Source organism: Diachasma alloeum, unplaced genomic scaffold (assembly GCF_001412515.2).
Source record: "Diachasma alloeum isolate Michigan unplaced genomic scaffold, Dall2.0 Dall_scaffold_00274, whole genome shotgun sequence".
NCBI lineage: Eukaryota > Metazoa > Arthropoda > Insecta > Hymenoptera > Braconidae > Diachasma > Diachasma alloeum.
In genome coordinates, this window is record NW_021680413.1 from 15,171 (window position 1) to 33,474 (window position 18,304).

At 37.4% G+C, this 18,304-nt stretch overlaps 2 protein-coding genes across 5 annotated transcripts in view; one reads left to right on the forward strand and one right to left on the reverse strand.

Moving 5' to 3' along the window:
• Nucleotides 1-3,166: 3,166 nt before the first annotated feature.
• The window catches only part of LOC107037943 (pyruvate carboxylase, mitochondrial), a 382,628-nt gene continuing 367,490 nt past the window's right edge, over nucleotides 3,167-18,304 (forward strand). Inside the window, exons 1-3 of one of the 4 annotated variants that reach the window (XM_015256779.1) lie at nucleotides 3,207-3,243; nucleotides 3,955-4,021; nucleotides 5,023-5,157. The gene's annotated coding sequence lies outside the window, so the exon portion shown is untranslated. Of the gene's footprint in view, nucleotides 3,244-3,954; nucleotides 4,022-5,022; nucleotides 5,158-18,304 lie in introns of all 4 variants that reach the window. The other 3 variants (XM_015256778.1, XM_015256780.1, XM_015256777.1) reach the window with 3 other exon arrangements.
• Nucleotides 11,349-15,304, reverse strand: LOC107037936 (ATP-dependent DNA helicase PIF2-like). Its single transcript, XM_015256770.1, has 3 exons — nucleotides 13,765-15,304; nucleotides 11,660-11,842; nucleotides 11,349-11,374 (listed from the first exon to the last, which is right to left on the reverse strand). The coding sequence occupies exons 1-3, from the start codon at nucleotides 15,302-15,304 to the stop codon at nucleotides 11,349-11,351; spliced, it is 1,749 nt and encodes a 582-aa protein (XP_015112256.1).

The following is an 18,304-nucleotide window of genomic DNA, read 5'->3' on the forward strand; positions in this document are numbered from 1 at the left end:
AATTTTAACATTGCTTGCTCATTGCATTTCAGAAATGCAGCTGCCTAAAAAAGACATCGATTCCAAGGAACAATGTTTTTTTTTCTTGGTAAATACAGACAATAGAGAAATGTCAGGGTGGAATTCCCGGATTTTTTCTCGATCTCGATTAATTTTTTAAAGATTCAAATTGATACTTGATTCATTCGCATCGTTCCATTCCATCGGGAGATATTGTCGATTGGAGACAATTTTTTATGGTCACTGAAGGAGGGAAACCAGTCATCTAAATCTCGCAATAATCTGCGAAAACCTTATTCATTAATCTATTATTATTGAATTAATCCCATTATGTGTAGATCGCTGGAGAACAACAAAACTTTCCAACCGTTCAAACGAGTTGGAATGTTTTCGCTCTCCTTCTTCTCCATTGTCTTTCTCACTCGCACTCATTAAGTTTGGCGGAGGACGGGCCCGTGCCAACGCGACGGAGACGACAATGAGTGGGAGCGAGCGCGATACATATTCCTTTCTCACTCAGGGGGGGAATAAATATATATAATCGAACATTACTATAGTAAAAAAAAACAAAATCTGCACAATTATTCAATAGAATCACTGGAAAACTATAGAGTTTTCCAGCGACAGCGCTGGGATTTTCTATGAATTTTTTGACCTACGTGTCAATAATAAATATGTCGAGAAAAAGGAAAAGACTTTTAGGCAATTAGATTCTGCATTCATTATACAATTGATGATAATATGTTCGATTTTACATTCCTGACAATTATTACAAAATGCGAGGAGTACCGTATTGAGAACCCCTTTTCGGTTATCGACAAAATTATACTCGGGCCCTACCATACCAACAGTTCCGTACGCTCCATCGTAGTCCGTGCGCTACCGCTACCAATTTTGCTGTTCAACAATTTACATTGGTCCTGCTCATCTCCCCTATGATGATCTCTGCTTTACCCAACCTCTTTGATGCCAACCTCAAAAACTGGGTATCTAGCATAGACATATAATACCTAGACCGCGCATTCCCCCATATCCCCTATGGAACACAGATCTGGGGAATTAAACAGAGAGAGAGAGAGAGAGAATCATGGTCCCTACCCTTCTCTGTCTAACAGTCCTTAGGCGGGGAGGCTAGTTATGGCTGATTGGTAGATTGGAATGTGTAGAAGGGCAAAGAGCGGGAAGGCATGGGAGATGGGAAGTACAAGCGAGGTAGCCAGAAAATGATACAAATGGAAATATTCAAGTGTAAAAAATAGTCATATTTTCTATTTATTCATAGAATATGAACGCTGGCCCGACCACCCATCCCATGCGAGTACGATCGTCGAATGGAAAAAATCCCTTGGGGACATCATTTTGATACGAGCTTAAGGAAAGACCCAAGTGAAATTTGAAACTCTTCAATCGATGGAAATAACTATTGAGCGATTCTTGAGATATCATGGAGTACCTAAAAATGAAGAAGCATTCTCTATCCAACTCATTTTACCCCATACATCGAAGGAAAACGACGTTTCTCGTGTTGTTGGCTTCAAGATGACCCTCGCACCACAATTGTCATCGGATTCAAACTTTTGTTTTTTCAAAATGTTTGTTAGATTCCATAGAATAAAAATAGGTATTTATTTCAAATTTCAAATACGAAATTTTTCTTAGTTTTCAGGTCCCCCCTTATATAGCAAAGGTCGCTCAATAGTTAATTTTATCAACTGAAAAGTTTCGCATTTCACCTGAGTCCCCCCCTTAGATGTGCCATTGTTTTGTGTTCAGACCTTGATACGTACACATGATCTCTTACCTTCTTTCGAAGATGTCAATGTTAGATTGATTTTTTATTCGTCGAGAATAATATCTTTATAAGTAATATTACTTATTTATATTACTGTAATTATATCACAGTAATATAAATAAGGCTTATATTTATTGTAATTGTTATATTAGAACTCGAATAAATTGTACTGCGGGTGCGCATTTTCTGTGTCCTGTGAGGAGACACATAGATTTGTGAATTCCGTTTAGAATAATACAATCAACTTTGATATCACGGGCGTGGAAATGACATGAATATGAGAGATTCAAAAACTAGACTAAATTCGAAGATTATTAGGAGAATATCTGTTAAATCCCCAGGATAAGAGAAAAATGTTGTCAGACCTTTCTCCTCTGGAATGATTGTTCTTTTTCTTGGATATTTGAGGAATAATTCACATCCCTTAATTTGTGCAGAAAAAAGCTTTTCGTCCAATTCTTTTAAATCGTGAGCCGACTCTACACACGGGATCACACTGAGAAAAATTTTTATTCCTTCCAAGAAAATGTTATTGGTGATATCTTTTTCATACTCTTAGTAGAAGAAAATATCTCTTTTGGAACGTATTTCTCCAGGCCAGTCATTTCCAGGTGCTCCGAAATCAGTTCCAAGCGTGAGAATTATGGTGATCTATAAGAATATTCTTCTGCATATGACCTCGAAGAAACTCCAATAATAATTATTAACATTTGGAATTATTCCAATTTTCTTTACCTGAGAAAATCGCCAATTTGTAAAATCCGGAAGATATCGGAGAACATTTTGTCAAGGTCATATGTAGCATAATAATCAGANCAAAAAAAATTATTTCATACAATATCATACTTATGGAACGTGAGATCCGCAGTGACAGATCGTTCAACACCACACACAAAACAAAAATTCACCATTTGAACATTTTTACAATTTTTTCAATTATCACGAATTCTAATGACGAAAAAAAAAATATTAATTTTGGATAAAACGATGAGAACACGTTCGTCTGTGGTTTTCCCTACGCAGTTGAATTTTTACTCCCATCCTGCAGCAGGTCTCTTCCCACTCTCAGCACTGCTGACCAAGGATATGTAGGGACCAAGGGCATCTCTCTCTACCTAAACCTGTACAGCTTCCTCCACCACATGCGCCGTCTAGTTATTATATGTCTATGGTATCTAGTAACCTTGTACACTCGTCAAAATAAGTTCTGGGAGTAACTAGACGTTTGTTGCTAGAGGTTGGGTTGGGTCGTTCATTTCGATCCCATCTCCCATGCAACCCAACCTTACCAGAAAACGTCTAGTTACTCCCAGAACTTAATTTGACGACTGTACTACACAAGTAACCTCATGTTTCCTTGCTATTTCTGTAGAGGTCGAACGCATATACGAAGCGACATTTAGTACAGTTTAGACTTTAGCCGGACGGTCTGGATACTGACGAAAGACCGTGTAAGTGTGACATAATGATACTTTTTCTTTGAAATCTCTGTTTTTCGATATAATTCAATATCCGAAAAAACTTGACATACCATGCAACTTTCTCAAAATAATGGAATAACTAATTTTATACAGCATAGCATTTGTGTCAATTTCCTCGCAAACGTTCGATTCATTTTATGCTAGAAACAATTGAAACAATAATTTCCAGAATCAAAAACAATTTGAAAGTACGGAAAATAACAAGGAAACGTCGAAAACTGTGAGTTATCTCATAATCGGGAAGAGACGTAACACAGGGAGTTTCATCTTGTTCAAAATTGAAAGTTAAGGGAGGAAACTATGTGTTTACATTTACCATCGTCATAACCTGCTAATTATAATTACACGAGATTTTTGCCATGAAAAAGTATGTCAATGCTTGATTTGAAAATCTCATGAGGAATGTAAAAAGTCCTGGTCTAATTTTTCATTTACTTTCAATCTTCTCGTTAATAATTGAAAGGCCAGTCAGTGTTCTCAGAAATAATAATTTTTAGAGCAAAAGTACTGCTCGTGGTTTTCATAATTAAAGCAAAAGAAACGTCCGTACTATAAATGTTTCAAATCTTTAATATGGAATTATTTCGATAGTGGGTGTTTTATTGAAAAAATAATCTTAAAGAAATTATTCTTTAACATTATTTTGATACGTACGTAATAAGAGGGATTCTATTCTTGGAGTTTTGCCCTGGAACAAGAAGGAGCTTCTATTGAGATTCCACCTCACTACAGTAATCAAACGAGAAAGGTTGGTTGTTGAAAACAAAATCAAATCTTATGATGCGCAAACAGCAACAAAATCATAATAACCTGACGATCACATCTTGTTGACCAGGCGAATGTGTCTTCATTGACAAGAAACCTTCAATCGATATAGAGGAAATGCCTACTCCCTCAAATTTATCTCTCTTCGCCATCAAAATAAATGTTCAACGGATGTAACGAGTAATCATGTCATCAATGCAAACGGGCCATAATCACCAATTTCCCCTAAATTCCATTCGGATTTTTCCAGCGGAGAACAATAGATTTCAATTCAATAGTTGAATCGTACACAATTTATCATATTGAAGTGAAAATTTGACTAAAAATTCGACAATAATGTTGCAATATAGAATTATTCCCTTCTCGCTAGTTAGACTCACGAAGTCCCAGTATTACTTCACATTGCGTGAGAAAACTTTCATCTTTCATTTGTTTTGTTTTCACTCCTTGAAATGAACAGTCACATATGAATGAGATACCTAGTAAATCCCCTTCGATAGCCCCCAAAACACTTGGACTCTGTCCCCCTCGATATCTCGGTATTTCCTTTCTTCCTCATTTAACATTCTACTTATTCCGACCATTTGCATTCACGTAAATTTCTCATGAAACAACGTAGTTAATAGCTATTCAAATTCCTTGAGCTGATTTAGGGGACTTCCACAGTAATCAAATGGGAGTTGAACGAAATACTCTATTTAGCTGAAACTTTGAGCTTATATTCTTTCAGTGATTAGAAATATCCTTCCGAAGTCCGAACACGCTCAACCACGTAGATTACTAGGGAGAAAATATCACATTATGACATTAACACAGAGCCTTATGGCAGCACTTTTTCAAAAATCACTGAAAAATAACCGACAATACTAGAAAAATCGAAACTTTTCACAAAAAGAACCGTAAATATCTCCGGAAAATTTCCTCACAATTTCATTATCCGTAACCACACGGATTATTTTTAATTATTAAAAATGTATGGCATAGTTCGGGATTCTGGTTGAGCGAGGGGAAAATGATGGCTGAACACGACAACGTCGGCGGAGGTTAGAGTGCGCACGCCGGAGGCCATCGCGTGAGCGGGTCACTCAAACTGAAAACTACACTTGTAGGTTATTCACGGTATAAAACATTGACTTTATATTATTTTTATTATATAATTTATTTAATTTATAGAACCATTTCTAATTGGAAATTCATGCATATGTCGTGTATTATAAATATGCAAAGGGAGTTCCTGCAGCTGGACTGAGATAGTAATGCAAAGCCGAAACTATTGAAACTATACTCTATGCGCTTGGGAGGGGGAAAGGGGGAGAGGGGTTTATATACATTTTAGGTCGAGAAAATTTTTCTACTGATTTCTATTTTCTTTCAACCCGCTGAATCCGAATGTGGAGGTTCAGGATCCGATTTACTGTGAGTTTTTTTGTTATTATTAGGTGTGTGAATATAACTCCGCCCTTTCCCTACAGATGTCGTTTTTAGTATTGCTTACGTGCACTAATAAATGGCAACACTTGTATTCGATAGTCCTTTATGTCAGCTGTCAAACGCACTACGTGACATTTGGTTGAAATGTAAACAACAAGTGTTTTTACCTCCGTGACAATGTCGGTTTTCGCTCCAAGTAAACATCATTTGCGGGAAGTGTTATTACACTATTATATTGCAAAGAAAAGTGTAGTAGAAACTCATCGTTTGCTTGTGGAGATTTACGGTGAGCATGCTCCATCTAATACAACTTGCAAGGAATGGTTTCGATGATTTCAAAATAATGATTTTGGCACTGAGGAGAAAGAACATGGAAAAGCACCAAAAAAATTTGCAGATGCTGAATTGGAGGCATTATTAGCAGAGGATTCTTACCAAACTCAATCAGAATTGACTGCAGCATTAAATTTTGAACGATCAACTGTTGCAAAGCGTTTAAAAGCAATGGGAATGGTTCAACAAGTTGGTAACTGGGTTACATACGAATTGAAAGAAAGAGACATGGAACGTCGAAAAACAATTTGTGAAATGCTACCTCAAAGACAGCAAAGAAAAGGATTTTTGCATCGAATAGTCACAGGAGATGAAAAATGGATGTATTATGAGAATCATAAACGCCAAAAAACTTATGTAAAGCCAGGTGAACCCGACCCATTCCAGCCAAAAAGAAATATTCACAGTGCCAAGGTTATGCTCTGCATTTGGTGGGATCAGAGAGGTGTTGTATACTATGAGTTGCTCGGATCCTCTCAAACTATTCATGGAGAAGTTTACCGACGACAACTAATGCGTTTGAAGCGAGCCATAGAAGAAAAACGACCAGAACGGGTGAATAGGCACAGTAAATTAATTCTTCAACATGACAATGCCAAACCGCATACCGCCCAAGTTGTGAAAAGATATTTAGATGGACAGGACTGGGAAGTGCTACTCCACCCGCCATATTCGCCAGACATAGCTCCTTCGGATTACCACTTATTCCGAATACTGCAGGCAGATCTTACGGGAGAACGGTTCACTTCATACGAAAGTATCAAAATTTGGCTTGATAATTGAATCAGCTCAAAAGACCAGGATTTTTTCAGGCAAGGAATACGTAAATTACCTGAAAGATGGGCGAAGGTTGTAGCTGCAGATGGAGCATACTTTCAATAAACTTTTCTTTAATTTTCTACAGAAGCAAATGTGTTTTATTTGAACAAAAAAGGGCGGAGTCAATTCACACACCCAATAGCAAACTATTAATAAACAATTGAAGTCAACTTTTCCCACCAGGAATTGTTTTTTCTATAGAACACCTGTTATCTCAAAGGGGGCAAGTCCTTAAACATTTTTCCGTATTTGCAATCATTTTATCAATAAAAATTCATAAACGAATGATTTTTCAAAGGATTTTTGATATTGTTTACTGAAGATGTTGACTGAATTTTTTTTTCGCATTTCATGTAGTTGCATACTCTTCATATGATACGTGAGTGATTCACAACGAAATTTACTTTGCATACACCTGATTCATTTTTTCAAAATTAGTTTAACCAAAAAATAACGATTTTTATAGAGTAAATTTTTTTTCTGAATATTCCAAACATTTTGAGAAAGATAAGTCCTTATAATTTTTGCGCTCAACTCGACCGTTTTTTGAATGAAAAATGATAAATAAATTCGTTTGTCACTGTTTATTACTTATTTAATAAACGATTGAGTTCAGAGAAAAAATCATAAGGACTAACCTTCCTTGAAATATCTTGAATATTTAGAGAAAAAAAATTGCCATTGAAAATCGAAATTTTTTGTCTTTTGTTTAAATAAATTGTTAAAAAATAAGAGTCAATCCGGTGTACACGAAGTAGATTTTTTTATGAATCATTCACCTATATATTGTGACGAAGGTCACTTAAAAACCCGGATTAATAATTGGAAATAATAAGTTATTAAAAGGAAATTAATTAGTTGTTAATGGGAGAGCGTACCCTCTAGTTCTTTTACCCATTATCTTCGGACATTTGTAAATATTAGTAAGTTATCCCAGATGGGCTGTAGTGGCCACGCGGGGAGTGTGTGGCTCCGGCGGTCATCCAAGCTAAGCAGCGTTCAGTCTGCCCAGTACTTGGATGGGTGTCCGCTTAGGCACACCTAACCGCGTGGGACTACAGTCGCTAGGCACGAATGTAGAGAACCACTGTGCCCATTGAGTCAGTCTGACCAGTGGACACTGAAATCCCTGCATTATCGGCTGGCTGTACGACTGAGGTTTTCCATGGTTTCCCTGGCAGTCCAATCCCGAATGGGGTGCAGTTGGGGATAAAGTAAGTCGGCCCATGGTAACGCAGATAGGGAAGGGAACAAAATGTAAAAACCCGAGAGGGTATACATATGGAACCAAAAATATAATAGTAAGTTATCCCCAATTTGGTGGAGGGTTGACTGAAGAAGTAGAATGGAGCACCAGTAAAGGCATTTAGTGGAAGGAAACCCGGAGTCCTATGGAGTTGCCTGAGAAGAGGTGGAATCGCCTGGAGAGCATCCCGAAGGGTTATCCAGGATCTAAGTGCTATTATTTAAGCCCTAGATCCGATAAGAGACTGAAGATCATTTCCTCAACCCTGAGGAGTAACGACAGTTAGAGAAAAGCTCCAGAGACCTGATAGAATAAGTGAAAAACAAACGACTCACATGGCCCACTGTTGTAACAGGTGGGGTTATGTACGACAGGGCTGGACGAGGACTTCCCAAGTATTCGGGAGGGCCCGGAGTTTGACTAGAGGATTGTGTCAGAGTACTGGAGTGGACCTTGAAGGCTCTAGGACGGCTTAAGCAGTGGGAACTGCTTAAATAAATGAAACCTTGCTCCTGCCAGGAACACTGGACTTCGAGCACCAGTTGTCGATGATGAGTTGATAAAAAAGATATTGACCCCATTATCAGAGTTCATCAAACTTTCACCTTGAGGCATGCCAATCGACCCTGATCGAGGGTGAATCGATGAGAAATAAAGAGGGAAATAAAAGGATGCTCTCCATTGGCGGAAATGATAGAATGATGGTCCCGGTTGGTGGAAATTGACGTAGAAGGAGAAAAACTGACTTGCAACACGGGAGAAACCTGGAAACTCTTCACTCTGCGTGACGACATCAAAGACTGACAAACCCCTCATAAATAGTAATTAGTAAATAGTTATTTAGTAAGATATTAGTTAGAAATTAAGTGTATCTCAGGCTTCAGGAACATCTTGAAGAGTGAGGGAAACGAGGAAAATTCAAGAACCGTCGAGGAAAAGCAGAAAACACAAGTAATCGAGAGAAATAAATCTCTTCCACTCACGTGAGTAAGCATACCAGAAATTACATGTGTGGCAGAGGGCAAATAGTAACTGCGGAGATCGTGTCGAAATTGAACGGTCCTTGCGGAATAATTAGTGAGAAAAGTAGAGTAGAAATGAAAATCATTTTTACTGCATAAGAGTTGATAATTATATGACCGAGTTAGTAGGAAAATCATAGGAAAGCCCGGAGCGTAACTGGCTTCTCTAGTGTCGCCATTTTGGACATTTTGGCTAATTGAAGAAAATCGAAATCAATTAAATTTCATCTTGGAATATCAGAGCGACTGACGACGAATCGACTCTGAGAATTATCCCGGAAATTAAATAAAGTCATGTAGAATATTATAACAAGCGTATTTTTGGAATTTAAAGTTATTTTGAATTATATTTTTGCTAATTAGAAAACCGGGAAAATTGGTGTCGTAATTTGGAGTCGAAGCGTGGGGATTTGAGGGACGCCTCAAACACACAACCAGTTGTATTTTCTTTCATTGAATAATTTTCATTAATATTTATTTTGTGTTTATTATTGATTTATTTTCACACTAATATTTTGTGTTAAAAGGCCCGAACAATAATTTATATTTATTGAACAAATAGTATTTTCTTTTGTTAATTAGAAAACACCCCATTGATTTATCTGGCCCCAAATAATGGAAAATAGCCTGAACAAAAATAATTTAGACCGAACACATTTAATCATCGAATATTAATTGATAAAGTAATAATTCTGGTAGAATTTAATAATACTTTGGCACGAACAAAAATAAAAGTAAGTATGATTAATAATATTTCATGCCAAAAAGGCATCTATTATGGAAAATCCACCTTGTACGTGATTTAAGAGGGTAGGAGGGTACGAAAAAACTATCGAAATACCGGAAAAATTCAGCTCCACGAAATCTCCTGATTTATTTGATGAAAAAATATGAAAAATACCTCAAAGTGATTATTATCCGCGTAGAATTAAGGTGACACGAGATGGCAATGATCCAAGCTCACCAAATAGCTATAAAAAATGTTAAAAATTGCAAGTGAATTGACAGCTGTACGGCCGCCATCTTGTACCCGGAGGGACTGGGTGGGGGACCTACCGGGGGGCTTACCGGTAGACTGCGTCATCTGCGCCGCGCGATTTTGAAGTCCAGAATAATTACACACTTTGTTTTTTATTATTCTATTTCAATTAGTTCTGTTATCCTTCATGAATTTTTTGCGATAAATCGATCGGCGCGTAGTGACAAAAATTGGAGAAAGTAGATTTTTTCATTGAAGACAAATTCAAGTTCATTCTAATTCTCTTAGAATTCTTTAATGCCTAAAGGAGGTTAGACGGTGTTTGAGGTGAATTTGAGAGTGAATTTGTGTGGTTCCCGGTAGCTTAGTCGGTAAGAGTGCCCGGCGCGTATCTGGGAGACCCGGGTTCGATTCCGGGCTGGGTGAAGCGGAAATTTTTTCTCTCTAAATTCTAATTCTCTTGTTTTATGTAATTCATACATAAAATGTTCCCACCGAATAAAAAGTGATGTCATCTGAAAACCCGAAATGTCTGATTCTTCCTAACGATTTCTGGAAAGGAGCCATATTATTAATAATAAGAAGAGAATAAATACCTATTGAATCTTGGTTTCAAAAATATTAGGATTAAAAATGACTAGAAACAAATCCACCGGAGACGTGATGCCGAGGGTTGAAAGGTCTGGGGTTTTTCAATCCCATATAGAAATATCATGTAAAGTAAGCAGCACAGAACCTACAGTTACTGTTGGTTGGGGCATTTTTGCATGCCCTATGTGCCCAACGTTTACAGGAAACGCACACAACAGTCTCCGATCTACTCTGATCATTCAGGCAACTAAGACAAATTCCGTCCATTGGATCTGATGCCCGTAGAAGCAATTTCTGTAAATATAATCGATAGTTGTCCGGGTTGAATTTCATATCAAACGGTTTGCCTTGGGCTGTACAATCCATGTAATACATAACGTATACTCCACAATTGTAAGTGTCTACTTGCATTGGGCGTTTTTCGAAATCATAAACAACCATCCATACAATATCACACAGTGCATTCTTCCGTCTATTCTTACAATCATTCAGATATTTTTGAAATCGGATTAAAGCTTCATCTCCACGCAACGTTTTCCTTTGGCTCAAAGGATCCATATGAACGATTGTTTGTTCATTCATGTCCAGAACAATTAAACACCAATGTCCATTCCGCGTGTAAGGTAGGAAGATTTTTCCCTCGAAAACCCATTCTAAATTATACATATGCCACTCTTCTCCATGATTTCTATTACTCATATTCCCAACAATGAACCCTGTATCACTGGAGGGGATGAATTGAGCATTCAATCAAGTAGTGTTCGATTTTATGATCATGAAACTATCCATGACGTCACTGCAAATATGTCGTGTTCCAAAGTAACTTGCATAATCTACTGAATATAATGATAAATGCTCTCGGCCAACAAGAGCTGCAAAGGTTGAACAATTATATCGACTCATGATGAAATCCTCCTGTTGAGAATAAATATAATAATCTTTATCGTAAACAGGGTTTTTTTTTCAGTTTTTTGGCACTGACTTTTGCTTCAACTTCTGGAGGATTTCTCACACTCATTCCTCCGAAGAAGCGACTGTCAATAACTTCATAAACTAAACACTCATTATAAAAATTGCTCAACGGTTCTACAATGCTCTTTTCCCAAAAATTCTGGTCTCTATCAATTCCAACCCAATGAATACCTTTGTTGATAGCTAGAAGAAAAATACAATAAACTCGTCGAGTGATATGCAAAGTACCTTGGATGTGATAATACCAGTTATGTTTTGGATTCATTTGGGTGATATCATGATCTTGATAAATTTTGTGAAGTTCAGCAATCCCGTTTTCAATAGCATCCACCGGCGTTCTATCTCTTGCAGCATGTAAAAAGAATATCTCCACAACACCGTCATCATCGATCAAACCAGTCGGCGATGTTACTGCAAAAGAGATTTCATCGTCGATTATCAATCCAGAATCGGTCATCATGATCCCCAATTCTTCAAAAAGTCTCTCCTTTGCTTCCTCTATTTATCCTTTGGTAGAATGCTTCTTCGATATTGATTGTGTAGAAGGATATAGACTATCTTTCACAATCTGATTTCGAGATGTTGAAGCACGCATCTTACAAATGCCCCCAAAGTGCTCTGCTGAAATCGTTTTTTGGGATATTTTTTTTTCTAAGATCCATATTGCCTCCCTTCTGTCGTTTGAATTTCAGCGCGGGTTTTCTGCCAACAGGTCAATTCATCCAAAAGTATTTTCTTCTTTCTGTCAATTTCTGACTCAGGTAAATCCGTCTTTGCACAATTTACACCGCATTGCACTCGTTTTCGTGTGCATTTATTTCCTCTGATGTTTACTTTTGGTTTTTTCTGAACCCTCCCTTCTGTAATTCTAGACAGATGCTGACGAAGTTTTTTGTCTTCATTAGTAGCTTTACGCTTGCTCTCGAGAGATCACTATTGGCGTAGGTTTTTTATTCATTCCTTTGGCCTTCCGCTGAAGGACATCCTGATTATTGAAATGCATTACAGATGCACAGACTACCAGTATAAGATCCTCTTTATGTAAAGTTGATACGTTTACCTGCGATGGTTTTTGCATGAAGAGCGTTGCATGATTCACAAAGATTGTTATTCAATTTTTTAATCAAACTATCGCAATTAGAAATGACACATTCGAATACATTTTCAATTTTTTGAAAAATGCCCAACTCTTTCATCATAGGAACGTGATTTACTTCATTTTCTTTCAATTTCGCATCGCAGAAATACCTCTCACATTTCGCATGGTCGTCGAAAACATGATGAGGTATATTGATGCAATCTTTACGCAGATTTTCGACTTGTTCTCGCTCGGGAATCGGTTGTTTCCTTCTATAATCAACTGCTGCCATAATGTCTGTCCTTATTCGCAGACAGTTACTTTCGATTAAATTCCTCCAGGTGATGAGATTACGGTCATCACGACCAATTTTTTTGAGTAAAAGAATCAACCTTCGCAGGAGATGATTATAACACTCGATTTTTATCACAGAAATATTCATATCTAGATAAGGGTTATACTGTCTAATCACCTTATGCACACTACTCTCTCCATCAGCTATTATGTGGGTACGAGACCGATGCGCGCTCCGCGCGCTGAACGGGAATGTTGCTTTGGGTATGAGCATTTGATAATTGTGAACAACTTGAATGTTTTTTTTTGTATGCAAACTCTCAAACGATGGTTCACGTTTCTCTTGGGTTTGTTCCTCGGACAATTGATAGAGGACTTATAGTAAGACAATGTGTATGTCACAGCCATTAATACTAACCATTCTCAATAGTGACAAATTTCGATTTCCCAGTCATCGATCAGTATCAACCGAACAACTCTTTGTATACATAATTTTTCACCATTTTATTTGTACGTTGAGCTCCGAGGAAAATTGTCAAGGAATCCCACGACCGAACACATGAAAATGCAACGTATAATTGACCGTGGCTGAAAATATCCTTCCGAAGATCGATTCCTATTTTATCAAAAGTTTGACCTTGGCTTTTATTAATTGTCATGGCAAAGGCGAGTCTCAATGGAAATTGACGTCTTTTGAAGGTGAAAGGGCAAATGTTTTCGCAATAAAGAGTTACGCGATGTATGAAAACAATTTCTCCAGCCTTGTCACCCGTAAAAATCTGACAACGTAGGAGATTGTTCGCAAGTTCAAGTACCTGTAATCGTGTTCCATTACAGAGTCCTTCGTTGACACTCATGTTTCGTATCAACATTACAACACAATTGATTCTCAATTTCAATTCATATGGTGGAAAATTTGGAGGATTCAAAGTATGGAGATATTCTGGTAAAATTTCGTTACTTATATCTCCATTGTCACAATTCTCTACGCTGTCAATACTGGCATAAATCCTTCGAATTCTCCTGTCAAGTAGGTCGATAACCCGATTATTAATTTCGCCCACATCTACAGTTCGTGCTGACAAAATTGCCACTTTTGCCAAATCTCCATATCTCCGTTCGCTAATAATATTCCTGAATATATCGATGGTATCAGCGGACATGTGAGCAACGCATTGCTCTGGAGCCTCTATATTATTATTATCATCATTCAAACTGCCGTCTCCGACCGACAAAAGATATTTAGCAAATTTCATTTCTTGTGGTAAAGCTCGCATATTTTGTGTTAAAGCAAATATTGAGAAATGTCTCCATAACGAGCTGAATTTAATAGACAAATCTACCAGCTCACTGCGAGTTGCATTCGGTTTAACTGGAAGTAACTGACGAAAATCTCCACCCAGAATCATGATCTTACCGCCAAATGGTAAATCATTGCCCATAAAATCACGTAGAGAACGGTCAACTAATTCAAGAGCATATCTCGGCGCCATTGGAGCTTCATCCCAAATGAAAACATCGATTTCTCGTAAATACTGAGCCTTGGTTGACTGATTTTTAAAACTCGACACTGAGTCATTGAAAATTGGAACAGGCATTCCGAATGATTTGTGAACTGTCTTCCCTCGTGGAAGTAATATGGCAGCAATTCCTGTGAAAGCCACCGTGTGTACCTTCTTCCTCTTAGCTCGAAGTAAATAATACAAAGTAGCATAGATGAACGTTTTTCCGGAGCCCCCAGGACCATCAATGTAAAAATATGGTGTGGGTGTTTCGGTTGAGTCGACAACGTTCAGCACATTATCGACAATATCTTTTTGTTTCGAGTTCAGTTTCCCATATTGATTTCGACCGATATCTTTATATTGTTCAAGTGATATTTCATCATCCGTCTCGGCATCATAATTTTCCTCTGAAACTGTCAATGGCGGCATGTTAGGAAACCGGCTGATATCAGATCCCTCGTAAGATAGGAGACGATTCACTCCAACGTATGCTCTCCTATCGGCTTCGCCTGTGCTCAAGTGTCTCTGGAAATCTTGAGACATTGCTTCCTTGAAATTCTCCCAGAATTCTTCTGAATTAATTGGTTGACAATCAATCAAAATTCTTACGAAGAAATGACGCAACTGTCTAGGCATCATCCATACCTCTCCTTCGGTCATTGCACGGTCCCATTCCGCATCATCCTCGATGAGTCCTAAGGCGAGGCAAGTGCTTTGAAACGTAGGATGTGTGTGACCATCGACGGTTCTGAGATTTTCAAAACTTGTTGGACCTGTGGCAGTTATCAGTAATAAGCGAAGATGGAACAACTCACTCTGTGTTGGACTAACACTATACATTCGTCCAATGACATTGAAATGCGATTTACGTTTTTCCCATTTTGATACATTAGAACCCGTTTGTTTTTTGAATACATAATGCGATGGAATTTCAGAATACGTGAATTGATGAGCATTAGAATCGCGTTCATTCAGCGCAAAATAATCGAGAAGCATGTTTGTCCGCTGTAATGCTGATCTCATAGAATCGTCGTCTGCCTCATCATTGATTGTGACATTTTGTTGATTTTGTAAGTGAACAGGCAACCGTACGATTGAATGACTTTTACTTTGCAAAGGTCATCCTATTATCCGATCACATGCTTCAGCTGGTCCGACATATCGAGCTTGTACGAAATTCTTGATTTCATCACGTGAAATTACATTTTCGTTGGTTTGCGGATCACTTATGGTAACACATGCCGCATCATGGCCTTTATATATATACTTGTAGAGGTATTTAACCGATTTGATACTTGTCACTACTTCAACATTGATATGGCAATTAAATATTTTCAATAATTTCGGGTTGTGAGGTACAACGTACTGGTTATTAGTTGAATTACCGTTGGGACGATCATAGAGACCTGTATTCCGTCTCCGATAAGTGGGATATCCATCTTCATCCATCGATGATTCATCTTGAAAGTTTTTGGGGAATCTTCTAGTACATCGTCCTCTGTCATCTTTACACCAACTTCCGCATGGACCGTGAATCATATTTCTCATGACTGTATCATAGAGAATTTCGTCTTCTTGAGGATCTGGGATTTCGGCAGAGATGAATTGATCAACTACATCGGGAGTAGTAATCTTACAATTCTGTTTCAATGTCAATAGTAGATTAACGTGAGGTAAGCCACGTTTCTGGTATTCAACAACATTCACACATGCAAGTACATCACCAAATAATTTTTCTTTCATGATGATTTCCAGAAAACGTTCTTTTTTTATGTGAAAAACCCTTGAAACCAAGTCCGGCCTATCGGATGCAGTTTGGCGTGGCGACAAATTTTCTCGTATTTCCAACCAATTAGGATTGCATGTCATTGTAATGAATAGGTCAGGTTTACCATATTTCCTGACGATCGCCATGGCATCTTGATAGTGTTGTAACATATTTCGAGGCGATCCTGTGAATGATGAGGGTAGGATTATCACTTTCCCTAATCTAGTGTCTCTATCATTGGCTGATCGTTGTTATTAATCGAGTAATCCTTGATAGGTGTCGGCGCGTAAGGTTTTCTGATTGGTCCTGCAGAAATTCAGACGATCTTTCTCGATTTTCACATAACTGTCAACCATCCACTGTTGAAACAATCTTCCACCCATCAAAAATACGTTATTATCTTGGACTGCCATTCTGTGTTTGACGTATTGGGCTCGGGAAACACGTTTCGGTTTGTTTACACATGAAATATTTGGAGACCACCCTTGTGTTCCATATGGATAAAATAACGGATAAATCCAAGGTTCCACATTTGGGTCTAGAGAATTGATAAATTGTAAGGCTTTCGTCTGTTTATTACGTATAGTGACGTAAGACTCTGGAATGTCACCATGAGCAGTTGTTTTGAAAATCGCAGCCACTTCGTTGATTTTTTGTAAGTTATAACGTCTCTCGCCCATCTCAGGTTTTAATGAGAATAGAAGTTGCATTTCTGGTTCACTTTGTATTTGATTATCCTCCATCACTGATTGTACTTCTTCATGCATCATTCGATAAGATTGAGCGAATACATTGCACTCACGAATAGTGCTTTCTAGATCTCTGACGATGTTCTCATTTAATGTAGAGATTTGTTGACAACGAATATCTGTAGCTTCATTCTGATCTACAATGAAAAGCTGACCATGGGATGGACTTTCCCCTTCAGAGGGATATAAGGATGTATTCATCTGATAGTAGATTTGTCCCTGTATTTTGAAACAGTACGGCCCGGTCCGTCTGTTATTGAAATTGAGCAAATTGGCATTGAATGATGCAAAACTAAAGGAGCTATTATAGCAACGAATACGTTCGAGAAAATGACTGCATTGATCGTGATCTCCATTAAATAAGTCCCGTAACAGTGTAGGAGGATCAGGTAGAGGATCGAGAGCAACTTCTCCATGGTTTCAACAGTCATTGAAAGAGTCTTTTTTGTATGCCACTCTTTCTGCCTTGAAGTGCATTGCACGGCAATGCAGACATACGTTATCCATTTTTCCCATATAGTCCTTTTGGATATCTTTATATGACATTTCACGAATAGTCGCGCGAGAGGGTCGACCTAATCTAACTGGTGTTTGGATCGAAACGTTATTGTGGACCTCGGCATTGATATGAGCAACAGGTCTTGATAGATCTCCGTTGATATCAGCATTATTTGTTGATGGATTTTCATTATTGGGTATTGAATTAAATGTGTTGTTACGTTGGTAATTCAAATTATTGAGCTCGATATTTCTATTCGCTTTCATTCTCGCACGATATTCTCGTTGATAAGCTGCATTCTTCTCGCGTCTGAGCCTTTGAAATTCTTCTTCCTCCGGTGTGCGCTGGACTTTACTTCGAGGCATATTTACTCCACTCTAATTAACTAATGAAAGAAGTTCGATAGAAATAACGATTATGGGATTGAAAATTTTTTTAATAATGATTATCAGAATCGAAAATGAAATAATATGAGTGATTCAATTGAATGAAATTGCTTATGTATTTTTTGAGGGAACAAATGAAGATTTACGCTTAACACATAAATTTCTTGATGTCTAGAACGATCAATCTATTTTATTTCATTTTATTTTTTCATCAATTAGTATTTGATACATATATTATTATGTTTGTAAATAAGTATCACAAATATATGTATTTATATGTAGAATTTTCTTGATTCACTTATTGTATTTATTTATTTCAATCTATTTTTCTTGTTTTCGTATTATTTCTCGTATTATCTCCCAAATAATATTTATCATATATCTATATTTGGTATATAATATATCTGAAGATTTATTTATTAGCTGCTCCCCACTGAAACAGAAAACATAGCGATTTGTTATATATGCATTGATAAGTTATTCTTTTCTTAAGAAGATCAGCACACATTCAATGTTCGATGGCGTTGATTCATCAAATGATCATATATATATATATATATATATATATATATATATATATATATATATATATAT